This window comes from Scyliorhinus torazame, chromosome 9, assembly GCF_047496885.1.
Source record: "Scyliorhinus torazame isolate Kashiwa2021f chromosome 9, sScyTor2.1, whole genome shotgun sequence".
NCBI lineage: Eukaryota > Metazoa > Chordata > Chondrichthyes > Carcharhiniformes > Scyliorhinidae > Scyliorhinus > Scyliorhinus torazame.
The window spans coordinates 51207241-51220479 of NC_092715.1; the positions used below are offsets into that span (position 1 = coordinate 51207241).

The following is a 13239-nucleotide window of genomic DNA, read 5'->3' on the forward strand; positions in this document are numbered from 1 at the left end:
TCCATACCAGGCAACATCCTGGTGAACCTCCTCTGCACCCTCTCTAAAGCATCCACATCCTTCTGGTAATGTGGCGACCAGAACTGCACGCGGTATTCCAAATGTGGCCTAACCAAAGTCCTATACAACTGTAACATGACCTGCCGACTCTTGTACTCAATACCCCGTCCGATGAAGGCAAGCATGCTGTATGCCTTCTTGACCACTCTATCGACCTGCGTTGCCACCTTCAGGGTACAATGGACCTGAACTCTCAGATCTCTGTACATCAATTTTCCCCAGGACTCTTCCATTGACCGTATAGTCCGCTCTTGAATTGGATCTTCCAAAATGCATCACCTCGCATTTGCCTGGATTGGACTCCATCTGCCATTTCTCTGCCCAACTCTCCAATCTATCTATATTTTGCTGTATTCTCTGACAGTCCTCCTTGCTATCTGCAACTCCACCAATCTTAGTATCATCTGCAAACCTGCTAATCAGACCACCTATACCTTCGTCCTGATCATTTATGTATAGTGGTCCGAGCACGGATCCCTGTGGAACACCACTAGTCACCTTTCTCCATTTTGAGACACTCCCTTCCACCACTACTCTCTGTCTCCTGTTGCCCAGCCAGTTCTTTATCCATCTAGCTAGTACACCCTGAACCCGATACGACTTCACTTTTTCCATCAACCTGCCATGGGAAACTTTATCAAACGCATTACTGAAGTCCATGTATATGACATCTACAGCCCTTCCCTCATCAATTAACTTTGTCACTTCCTCAAAGAATTCTATTAGGTTTGTACGATATGACCTTCCCTGCACAAAACTATGCTGCCTATCACTGATAGAATAGATCCTGTCCTCAGAATCTTCTCCAACAGTTTGCCTACCACTGAAGTCAAGCTCACAGGTCTATAATTCCCTGCATTATCCCTGCTACCCTTCTTAAACAAAGGGACAACATTAGCAATTCTCCAGTCCTCCGGGATCTCACCCGTGCTCAAGGATGCTGCAAAGATATCTGTTAAGGCCCCAGCTATTTCGTTCCTCGCTTCCCTCAGTAACCTGGGTAGATCCTATTCCAGACCTGGGGACTTGTCCACCTTAATGCCTTTTAGAATACCCAAAACTTCCCCCTTCCTTATGCCGACTTGACCTAGAGTATTTAAACATCTATCCCTAGCCTCAACATCCGCCATGTCCCTCTCCTTGGTGAATACCGATGCAAAGTACTCATTAAGAATCTCACCCATTTCCTGACTCCACGCATATATTCCCTCTTTTGTCTTTGAGTGGGCCAATCCTTTCTATAGTTACCCTCTTGCTCCTTATATACGAATAAAAGGCTTTGGGATTTTCCTTAACCCGGTTAGCCAAAGATATTTCATGACCCCTTTTAGCCCTCTTTATTGCACGTTTGAGATTTGTCCTACTTTCCCAATATTCCTCCAAAGCTTCATCAGTTTTAAGTCGCCTCGATCTTGCGTATGCTTCCTTTTTCATCTTAGCTAGTCTCGCAATTCCACCCGTCATCCATGGTTCCCTAATCTTGCCATTTCTATCCCTCATTTTCATAGGGACATGTCTGTCCTGCACTCTAATCAACCTTTCTTTAAAAGATTCCCACATTTCAAATGTGGATTTACCCTTAAACAGCTGCTCCCAATCCACATTCCCGAGCTCCTGCCGAATTTTGTTATACTTGGCCTTTCCCCAATTTAGCCCTCTTCCTTTAGGACCACTCTCGTCTTTGTCCATCAGTATTCTAAAACTTATGGAATTGTGATCGATATTCCCAAAGTAATCACCGACTGAAACTTCAACCACCTGGCCGGGTTCATTCCCCAATACCAGGTCCAGTATGGCCCCTTCCCGAGTTGGACTATTTACATACTGCGCTAAAAAGCTCTCCTGGATGCTCCTTACAAATTTTGCTCCATCTACACCTCCAACACTACATGAGTCCCATTCAATATTGGGGAAGTTAAAATCTCCCATCATGACCACCCTATTGCTCCTACATTTTTCTATAATCTGTCTACATATTTGTACCTCGAGGTACAACTTTGTTGGTTTAACTTTGTGCCCGATACTTTAGTTTTCTCTCAACACAGAGGTTTCAACATTCATTCCCGGTATTTGTGAAATATTGTGAGCCTGAACTTACTTAGAGTGGCAATCAGATGCCACTGATTGCCACTCCCTGGGATCCCCCAGGGCCTAGCATTGAAGGCAGCTGTCGGATGCAAGGAGGACATGCTTCCCCCTTTTTCAACAGTATAATTGCCTTAAACCAGGTAAGTTTAAAGATCCAGCCAAGTTTAAAGGAAGGGTTGGTGTCCCTGTTGAGGGTTGGGGGCGAGATTCCGTCGGATAGTGTGGTTTCGAGTGGTGCGGGAGTAGTAGGGGTTGGAAGACGCCTGGGGGGAGGGGGTCCGGGAGGGCTTGACCCCTGGGGGGGGGGGGGGGCGGGGGAGACCGAGACCGAGGTACAGTGGGGTAGTTCGACGATGCAAAGTGTCCCTTGGTGGGTCTGTCTGTGTCTGTACAATAGTTACCCATTAGCTGAAATGGTTTTCCTTTTTCTAACTTTTTTCTGGGTAACTATTGATGTAACACAGTCTGAACCATCCGAAGTTTGCAATTGAAATCACATTTACAGATGGTTCCCATTGCAGGACAATTGCCCTGGGGAAGTTTGCACTTATTGCTTATCTGTGACCATGCGGGAAAGGGGAGAAACCCCAAGCGCACCTTTGTGGTAGCCCATAATACAACACCCTGAACATGGAAGTTATGGTTCATCGTGATGATAAAATGTTTTGAAAATATTAATTTATTGCGGGAAAAGTGCGTTGGGTAGATCTGCTATTGATTAATGGCATGGCAGCAAAATCTCAGTAACAACTTGTGGGATACAATATTGTATATTCTCTGGCACTTTCTTATATTGCAGGATTGTCGTTGACCTGAAAAAAGAAATCTGGTACCAGAAATGTTATGATCCTGTGTGCCGGGCTCAGAAGTACAGGTCTGAAAGTAAGAACGAATCTTATTTCATCGAATGATAACATTTCATGACATAATCCAGTAGTCTTATTGTAGACTAACTTTTGCTGAACACCTTTTGAATTCAAGGTCATCCATTACCCCATGACTGCTGTTTGGATTTCCTCATTGACATGGTATGTAATGAAACAAATGGATCAGTATCGTATCTTTTGTATAAAGTGAAAATAGATTTTTTGAGTTGGTAATAATTGTACCAGTAAAATAAGCATAGCATGTATTTCCTATTGAGCTGCAATTTAACATAAATTAAGCACCTTATTTCATTGTACTGTTTGAGGATTTAATCACGTCTACCAACATGTCATCACTCCACGTGTTTGTCATTACCTCAGTCCTCCTCTCACAGCTCTTACTCCCTTTGCCATCTCCTCGGCCCCTAGGGTTGCTGATGCTAGGCATGTCTTGGTGGTGTTGGGGAACGATGAGGGGGGATTTCCCCCAGATCTAGTGGCCTATTTTTTGTTATGTGTGTCTAAATGTGCATTTCCAGGTTGAGAGCCACCTTTCCTGTGCCCACTCAGCACATCCCGTCACCAGAAGAAATCCTAAAAACAGATTTTTGTTTATTGGAGCTATCTATGTATAAATTGGCTGCTGAATTTCCTGCATTACAACTGGGAGATCCTGAGGTCATGAAAGGCAGTATATAAATGCCAGTTTTTTGATGCATATGTGATGTTCACTTGGATGAAGGAAAATGTCATAATATCCATCAGTACATTATGGTGCAATCACATACACACACTGATGGACATGCAGTAGGATCAACCAGCATACATAACACCGCAGCCAATCACCATTGAGAGCACAAGCACTATAAAGAAAGGGGACAGGAGAGTTCCCGCTCATTCTAGCAGCAGCCAGCTCAGAGCATAGAGCTCACAGCCTGCATCACAGACATTCACCATGTGCTGAGTGCCTCACCATAGCTAGTGATAGGAAAGGGTCCACAGTTAAGCTGGTATTGCTTATACCCACATTTACAGTGTTAGCATAGTTGAACAGTTAATAAAATAGCGTTACACCACTTCCAGCGTTGTTGGCTTGTTTGTAAACCAACGCGACAGAAAATATCTAATTTCGAGACACTTGAGTTAGGAGGTACAATATATTTATGGATGGGTGCAGGACGTTTCAGAGGGACATAAAAGACTGAGCAAGTAGGTAGAACCATGGAAGATGTCGAGAAGTGAGGTTTGTTAATGAGAATATGAAGTGTGGCAGAGCACAGGTGTACATTAAATGAAATCACTAAGACGAGGAGGGAAAGATGGAACGGGGAGCGGAGAGGGTGAAGGGGGTGTTTAAGGTATTTTACGAGAGGCTATATAAGGCTCAACCCCCGGAAGGGAAAGAGGGAATGATGTGTTTCCTAGACCAGCTGGAGTTCCCGAAGGTTGAGGAACAGGAGATGACAGGACTGGGAGCGCAGATTGAGATGGAGGAGGTGGTAAAAGGAATTGGGAACATGCAGGCAGGGAAGGCCCCAGGACCGGATGGGTTCCCGGTGGAGTTCTATAGGAAATACGTGGACCTGCTGGCCCCACTTCTGACGAGAACCTTTAATGAGGCTAGGGAAAAGGGGACACTACGCCCGACGATGTCGGAGGCGACGATATCGCTGATCCTGAAAAGAGACAAAGACCAGCTGCAGTGCGGGTCATACAGGCCTATTTCCCTCTTGAACGTAGATGCCAAGCTTTTGGCCAAGGTGATGGCGACGAGGATAGAGGACTGTGTCCCTGGGGTGGTGCATGATGATCAAACGGGGTTTGTTAAAGGGAGGCAATTGAATGCTAACATACGGAGGCTGTTGGGGGTGATGATGATGCCCCCCCTGGAGGGGGAGGCGGAGATAGTGGTGGCGATGGATGCAGAGAAAGCATTTGATAGAGTGGAGTGGGACTACCTGTGGGAAGTACTGAGGAGATTTGGATTTGGAGAGGGGTTCATTAGATGGGTTCAGCTCCTGTACAGGGCCCCGGTGGCAAGTGTGATTACAAATAGGCAACTATCTGACCACTTCCGACTATATAGGGGTACAAGACAGGGATGTCCCCTGTCCCCGTTACTGTTTGCGTTGGCAATTGAGCCATTGGCCATAGCGCTGAGGGGCTCTAGGAACTGGAGGGGGGTACTTAGAGGAGGAGAAGAGCATCGGGTGTCATTATATGCGGATGATTTGTTGTTGTATGTCGCGGACCCAGTGGAGGGGATGCCTGAGATAATGCAGACACTCAAGGAGTTTGGAGAATTTTCAGGATATAAATTGAATATGGGGAAGAGTGAACTGTTTGTGATGCACCCCGGGGAACAGGGCAGGGGAATAGACGATTTACCGTTGAGGAGGGTAAGAAGAGATTTCCGGTATTTAGGGATCCAGGTGGCCAGGAACTGGGGAACCTTGCATAAGCTTAACTTGGCACGACTGGTAGAGCAGATGGAAGAGGACTTTAGGAGGTGGGAAATGGCGCCCCTGTCATTGGCGGGCAGGGTGCAGGCGGTTAAAATGGTGGTCCTTCCGAGGTTTCTTTTTGTGTTCCAGTGCCTCCCTGTACTGATTACAAAGGCCTTTTTAAAGAAGGTGGACAAGAGTATTATGAGCTTTGTGTGGGCTGGAAAGACCCCAAGAGTGAAGAGGGGGTTCCTGCAGCGCAGTAGGGAGAGGGGGACTGGCACTGCCGAGTCTGAGTGATTATTATTGGGCCGCCAACGTGTCAATGATATGTAAGTGGATGAGGGAAGGGGAAGGAGCTGCGTGGAAAAGACTGGAGATGGCGTCATGTAGGGGAACTAGCTTAAAAGCACTGGCGACGGCGCCGTTACCGTTCTCCCCGAAAAAATACACCACAAACCCAGTGGTTGTGGTGGCAACTCTGAAAATTTGGGGGCAATGGAGACGACATAAGGGAGTGACGGGTGCCTCAGTGTGGTCCCCGATAAGGAACAACCATAGGTTCGTCCCGGGAAGGATAGATGGGGGATTTAAATCCTGGCAGCGAGCAGGAATTGCGAAATTGCAGGACTTGTTCTTAGACGGGACGTTCGCGAGTCTGGGAGCACTGACAGAAAAATATGGGTTGCCACCTGGGAATGCATTTCGCTATATGCAAGTGAGGGCATTTGTGAGGCAACAGGTGAGGGAATTTCCGCAGCTCCCGGCGCAAGAGATCCAGGACAGAGTGATTTCGGGGGCATGGGTGGGTGATGGTAGGGTGTCAGATATATATATATAGGGAAATGAGAGACGAGGGGGAGACTATGGTAGAGGAGCTGAAGGGAAAATGGGAGGAGCTGGGGGAAGAGATTGAGATGGGGCTGTGGGCAGATGCCCTAAGTAGGGTAAACACCCTAAGTAGGGTAAACTCTTCGTCCTCGTGTGCCAGGCTCAGCCTGATACAATTCAAGGTTCTACACAGGGCGCATATGACGGGAGCAAGGTGGAGTAGGTTTTTTGGAGTGGAAGATAGGTGCGGGAGATGCGCGGGAAGCCCGGCGAACCACACTCACATGTTTTGGTCATGTCCGGTATTGCATGGGTTCTGGGTGGGTGTGGCAAAAGTGATCTCGAAGGTGGTGGGGGTCCGGGTCAAACCAAGCTGGGGGTTGGCTATATTTGGGGTTGCAGATGAGCCGGGAGTGCAGGAGGCGAGAGGCCGACGTGTTGGCCTTTGCGTCCCTAGTAGCCCGGCGAAGGATTCTACTTATGTGGAAAGAAGCTAAGCCCCCGGGTGTGGAGGCCTGGATCAACGACATGGCAGGGTTTATAAAACTGGAACGGATAAAATATGCATTAAGAGGTTCGGCTCAGGGGTTCACCGGGCAGTGGCAACCGTTCCTCGACTATCTCGCAGAGCGATAAGGGAAAATAGGAAAGGCAGCAGCAGATGCTCCAAAATGATACCGGAGCTTAGCGGGATGAATTGTCAAGACATGTTTAGGGGTGATATAATTAATTTTAATACAGTAGATGCAGGGTAACCATTTCCTCCGATGAGGGAATCCTAAAACAAAAAGGCATACTCTTAAATATGTAACTTTGCTCTATTTGAATTCAGGAAGCATTATTTCACATAAGAGGCTATGGATACCACATCAGTTGTAATTTAAGACTCTGATTGGTATCAAGCAAAACAGAATAATAGGAAACCAAAGAGAAAATGCTGAAAAATCTCAGCAGGTCTGGCAGCATATGGAGGGAGAGAAAAGAGCTAACGTTTTGAGTCCAGATAACCCTTTGTCAAAGCTGGAGACCAGTAGGAGATGAGGGCAGCATGGCGGCACAGTGGTTAGCACTGCTGCCTCACAGCACCAAAGTCCCAGGTTCGATCCCAGCTCTGGGTCACTGTCCATGTGGAGTTTGCATATTCTCCCCATGTCTGTGGGTTTCACCCCCACAACCCAAAAGATGTGTTGGCCACGCTAAATTGCCCCTTAATTGGAAAAATGAATTGGGTACTCTATTTTAAAAAAAACAATGGAGCTGAGGTTCACATTCGGATCAGCCATGATTTAATTGAATGGCTGAACAAACTAGAATTCCAATATGACATTTTCAAAATATAGTTAAAGATGGACCAAAAATATTTTGTATAAGAACCCCAAAGGCAAGACCGCAGTGGAGTGATACTGGAAAAATCGATAATGGGAAAGTTAATTTGTTGGAGTGATTAAGTCAGTCACTCTGTAAATGTTGAGCAACACCTGTTTTGTTGTCCTCTGGTCTATACAATTTTCAATCAAACAGCTGAAATGTCATGAATGCTCACTAACTCTACTAACGGTTACTTGGATACCAATTTATCAGTGTGTAGATATTTCCATTTAATATCCTCTGAAAACAAGCTCTCATAACTAACATCAAGTTTGAACTTGCAACTGACTCTCTTTCAGGATAGTGAGATTGTATTTACCATGGATGAAGATGGGAACATTGAGCCAAGTCAAAATAATACATGTCCAACATGGACCAACTTGCAGCTTGGAACAGAAAATCTGGATACATCACTGATTGACAACATTGATGATGTAATGTTATTGGAAGCTGTTGAAGACACTGAATTTAATATTGCTTTTGATATGCAGTCAGAATTGAGCATGAGCAGAGAGGAGACTGAAGTATTGTCTGACAATGACTTACTAGCAGCTGTGAAGGAATTGGAGGCAACTATGGGTACAAAATCAATGAGTGTTTTTGATTCAAACTGGTCTCAGATGAAACATTAGTCTTTGTATTTCACTCAGAAGCTTAGTCAGCATCAATTTCCAGGATTTTCCCATGTTTTGTTTTTGTGGGATGTAAAAGCTTCTTTGTTCCTCTACTTACAACTTTCAGGACTTTCCGTTCTTTCCATTATGCTATAATAAATGAATGCGACATTTTATTTATTAATTGTATATAATGATTTTTTCATTTAAGATATTAAATACATTTGCGTACACAGCTTTATTGCGATACATTATTTAAGATAGAGAACGAAGTAACATTTTGCAGTACAGCATGAACATTTTCACCTATATAAATATTCTTCCACTACCATTTGCACTACAAAGTTTGTTTTAGTAATTATAAACCACCTCAGTAAAGATAATACATGCTCATAAACAACAGCGGGTAGATTTCAGGGTTTCTTCAAAAGGTAGCAGATAGAAATAGGAGCACATAGGAGACCAGAGTCTCCGTTAAAATGGCTGGCAAATTGGCAGGGCTCTGCCTGCCTCTTAATCTGTCGTGACCAGTCAATTTAATAGCCCTCAAATCTGCCCAATGTCCAATAAGTATTGCTCATTTTCCATAAAAGAATTGCTGCATTCTCATTATACAAAACTGCTTTAATTCTTATCCAGTGATTGCTGTAATTTTGTATTTATTATCTGCAGCTGTTTTTCTGCTCCCAGAATGCCACGTGCCTCTAACAACAAAGCAGGAAAGCTGGAAATATTATACTGTAAAGGAGAGGGAAAAAAATTAGGACCAAAAGAACCAGAATAATGTTATTGCCATCTGTTGCTGTCATTCACAGCTTTTGACTTTTAAAATACCCAAGTGAAAACTTGGGAAATTTTGTCTTTTTATTGTAAACAAGAAACATTTGGGGAACTGTAAAATAACACGTTAATTTCTGCCCATTTCAGAGACTCTAACTCTAAATACAGCTAAATTAAGTTATTTCTTCCCTCTCACTACCAGGTGGAGTGCCAGAGGTCAGTACCTCTCTCTTGATCCCTCTTCACTGTCTCTGTTGTCAGACTGCTTGTGTCACCCAGTATCAAATGAGCAGAGGTCCTATGGCATAGTGGGCAACATTCCTGGAAGCTCCAGGTTTCAGTCCAACCCCATAACACATTGAAGCCAACATGTGAATTTTGCCACAGTATCTCCAGACTCCACGACATCATCATCACCACTAAATACTGGGAAGATCAAAGCCACTGTTTTCGGCCCCATCAAAGGCCTCATTCCTTAGCCAATTACTCAATCTTTCCTGATAATTGAGGCTGAACCAGAGGGTTTGTAACTTTAGTGTTGTATTTGACCGAGATAAGACACACATGCATGTCATTACTGACAGCCCCCTACTCCACCTCTGTAACATCACGTGCCTCTAACCCTGAAACCCTGACTTCCTCATCAGTGCCTTTGCTAACAGACTGGACTATTCTGACACGGTCCTGGCTGTCCTCCCAGATTCTACCCTCTAACCTTGAGTTTATCTAAATCTCTGCTGTTTGTGCCCTAAACCCACACAAGATACTGTTCACCCAACACCCCTGGCCTAGTGCCTCCTAATTAGGCACTGTCTCAATTTAAAAGTTCTTATGTTTAAGATTATTTCATGTTTAAGATTACTTCCATGGCCTTGCCTGTCTCTAATTTCTTTTAGTCCTACACTGAGCTCTGAGCGGCAATTTTGGCCTCTTAAACAGTTTTAGTCACTCCACCTCTGATGTTTCACTGATGTGGGTAAAAACTTTGCACTCAGAGCATAATGTGGGAAAATGTGAAGCTGTCCACTTGGCAGGAAGGATAAAAAAAAGCAGCATATTATTTAAGTGGGGAGTGATTGCAGAACGCTGCAGTACCGTGGGACCTGGGTGTCCTGGTACATTAATCGCAAAAGGTTCATATGCAGGGACAGCAAGTGATTAGGAAAACAAATGGAATATTATTTATTGCAAGGAATATAAAAGGGATGTTTTGCTACAGGGCATTAAAGTAGTTCAGAAAAGATTCGCTCAACTAATTCCTGGGATGAGGTGGTTATACTACAAGGAAAGGTTGGACAGACTGTGCCTGTATCATTGGAGTTTAGAAGACTGTGAGGTGGTCTTATTGAAACACAAGACCATGAGGGTACTTGTCATGGTGGATGCCAAAAGGATGCTTTCCTTTGTGAGAGAGAGACTAGAATTATGGGACAGTTTAAAAGGTATCTCCCATTTAAGATGGCGATGAGGATAAATTCTCCGAGGATCATGAATCTATGGTACTCCCTTCTCCATAGGGGGATGGAGGTAGGCAGTGTCACTGAATATTTATAAAGTTGAGTTAGATAGATTCTAAAAACCATAAGACATTGGCCAAATTCTGCTCCTCTCTTCCATTCAACCCCATAACACATCCAAATAGATGAATTATAATCTGCAAATCCTTTTACCACATACCAACCACAGGTAGAAAGTGTGGGAGAAATGTTGATATGCTTCTCATCTCCATTGTCTTGCCTTCTCCCCATAACCCCCTATTAATCACGAACCTAACTATCTGTTTTAAAGACAGTCAGTGATTTGGCCTCCACACCTTCTACAGCAGAGTTCCACAGATTCACCACCCGCTTGATTAACAACGGAGTCAAAGGGTATTGGGAGCAGGAAGGAAAGTAGAGTTGAGGCTCATATTGAATTGTGGAGCAGGTTTGAGGAACCAAATAGCCTACTCTTGCTCCTAATTCGTATGTTTAGATGTTCTGCCCCAATATCTCCTTATCAGACTTTAACAACTGTCTTGGGTTTTATTACATAGTTCTACATAAATTTAAGTTGTCTTTAAAATGAAATGAGTTTGCAGAAATGACTTTATTATCCAAAACTATTAATTAATTATCTCTAATCAGGACAACAAACAGGTTAGTACAGTGAGCAAACATGTCACAAGTGCAGGTCATTGGAGAGAGAAGAGGTATATTTTGGGGAACATAAACGTATCTCAAATTGCAAAACTAAGTAAAGGGATAGAGCAAGCTTTATGTTCAAATATATACATTAACATTTCTGGATAAGTTGCAGCATTCCATGTTAAAATGTACTAAACTGCTGAGAGAATATTTTTTTAAAAAAAATCTAATTTCCTATTGTAAGAGCTGCATGTACTCGCTAATAAAATAAAATCTAATTTCCTATTGTAAGAGCCTGCATGTACCCGCCAATAAAATAAAATCTAATTTCCTATTGTAAGAGCTGTATGTACCCACCAATAAGAATGGTCAACTGGCCTATGCTGCCAACCCCACTCCATGAAAATGTTTTTTGGCCCTGTGTTTCTTCCTCCCCAGAGTTAATCTATGAACCCATGACCCCTCCATTTGTTTCAACCCTCCCCTCTTAGGCTAGACAGCTGGTTTGTGATGCAGAACAAGGCCAGCAGCGTGGGTTCAATTCCCGTACCAGCTGAGAATTCTGAATTCTCCCTCTGTGTACCCGAACAGGCGCCGCCGGAATGTGGTGACTAGGGGCTTTTCACAGAAACTTCATTGCAGTGTTAATGTAAGCCTACTTATGACAATCAAGGTAGTTATTTATTTTTTATTATTTCATTCTTGTTTAATTATCCTCCCATGCTCCAATCAGCTAAACTTACTGCTCGATCTGAATATTCCTTTTGACATCTTTCCGTATGCAGCCCTGACTGACTGATAGATCTTTAACATACAAGGTTAGCTTCCACTGTAAACAACAAAACTTAAATTTCCTCAGCTGTACAGTATTTTGGTTGCAGAAAAGATACGAGAGGCACTCTACAAATCCAAGCGTTCCCAAACTTATCCCCCTCTTGCCACTACCCTCACTGACCTGAGCTTATTTCCTATCTCTTATCCTACTCATGCCAAACATAAAATCTCCATCTTCATATCTCTCCACTCCCTTACCCCATTCACAAACCTTCTCATTCTGAAATTGGCTACCTGTTTCCTCCATTAAGTGTGGTCACTGTTGTAGTGTCTCACTGGCTATAAAGCACTTTGGGATATTGGTTTTGAAAAATTATATATAAATGCAATTCTTTTTTTCTTCCAACATTAACCATCTAAAGCCTCTAATTAGCATCCTCTTTCTGTAGCATTAAAAGCCTCAAAATCCATCTTTTTAATCATGCCTTTGGTTCCTTCTGCTAACTACTAGAATGGCAACCATCCTTCCTACATGGAGCACATTTGGACCATTTTTTTCTACATTGAAAGCATTATAAAAGTGTGAGCTGCTGATATTGCTGGTGTCTATCTAGGTCCTTATCATAAAATCATAGGTGTTTGATCCTGCTTGAGGGCTACATCATAGGGAATCTGAACCTGCCTGTGAATATCAAGTAACTAAACAGCATTTTACAGATGACCAACACCAATGGATATATTGAACGGAGGTCTTACCGTTTGCTTTTCACCAGAGTTTTTGCTTCTATGTTCAATATATTGTGTTTGCAGTTGTTTAAAACCAGACAAGAATTGAGTTGCAAGAAGCAAATCTGATTTCTTTTGACGCAGTTCCGAATATTCCTTTTGCAAGTGTTTGAGTTGTGTTTCCTGCCTGTAAATAATCATAATTTTACTTTCCGATTTAGATTAGAAGCAAAAGAACTTCAAATGATCGGAGTTAACTTGATTATGACTTAAGTTTTTTTTTAAATATATTTTTATTCTCCTTTTTCACATTTTCTCCCACATTTACACCCATCAACAATAAACAATAATCAGCAAGATATGTCAATCCCCATAATAACAACGATCCCATCTGCCCACCAACCCCCAAACATCAGCCCGCATGTTTACATAAACAAATGACAAAAAGGAATCAGGGATTACCCGTAGTCACCCTTAATATACACAGCCCCCCCCCCCCAACTAACGTTCGATGTTATCCAGTTCTTGAAAGTGCATAATAAATAGTGCCCATGACTTGTAG

At 43.3% G+C, this 13239-nt stretch overlaps 2 protein-coding genes across 12 annotated transcripts in view; one reads left to right on the top strand and one right to left on the bottom strand.

Annotated features, from left to right (window-relative positions):
• primpol (primase and polymerase (DNA-directed)) overlaps nucleotides 1–8451 on the top strand; it is a 74654-nt gene extending 66203 nt beyond the window's left edge. For 5 of the 6 annotated variants that reach the window (XM_072515867.1, XM_072515869.1, XM_072515866.1 and 2 more), the window contains 3 exons: nucleotides 2948–3030; nucleotides 3130–3176; nucleotides 7957–8451. In XM_072515867.1, coding sequence (XP_072371968.1) covers nucleotides 2948–3030; nucleotides 3130–3176; nucleotides 7957–8289 — 463 coding nt within the window. In that variant the 3' untranslated portion in view covers nucleotides 8290–8451. The remainder of the gene's footprint in view (nucleotides 1–2947; nucleotides 3031–3129; nucleotides 3177–7956) is intronic. The other variant, XM_072515871.1, reaches the window with a different exon arrangement.
• cenpu (centromere protein U) overlaps nucleotides 8265–13239 on the bottom strand; it is a 44996-nt gene continuing 40021 nt past the window's right edge. For 4 of the 6 annotated variants that reach the window (XR_011949010.1, XM_072515874.1, XM_072515873.1 and 1 more), the window contains 2 exons: nucleotides 12708–12864; nucleotides 8491–9009 (listed from right to left, as the gene is read on the bottom strand). Coding sequence is in view for 4 of the 6 variants with exons in the window: in XM_072515874.1 (XP_072371975.1) it covers nucleotides 8896–9009; nucleotides 12708–12864 (271 nt within the window). In the remaining 2 variants the exon portion in view is untranslated. Of the gene's footprint in view, nucleotides 8422–8490; nucleotides 9010–12707; nucleotides 12865–13239 lie in introns of those variants that run through there. The other 2 variants (XR_011949011.1, XM_072515875.1) reach the window with 1 other exon arrangement.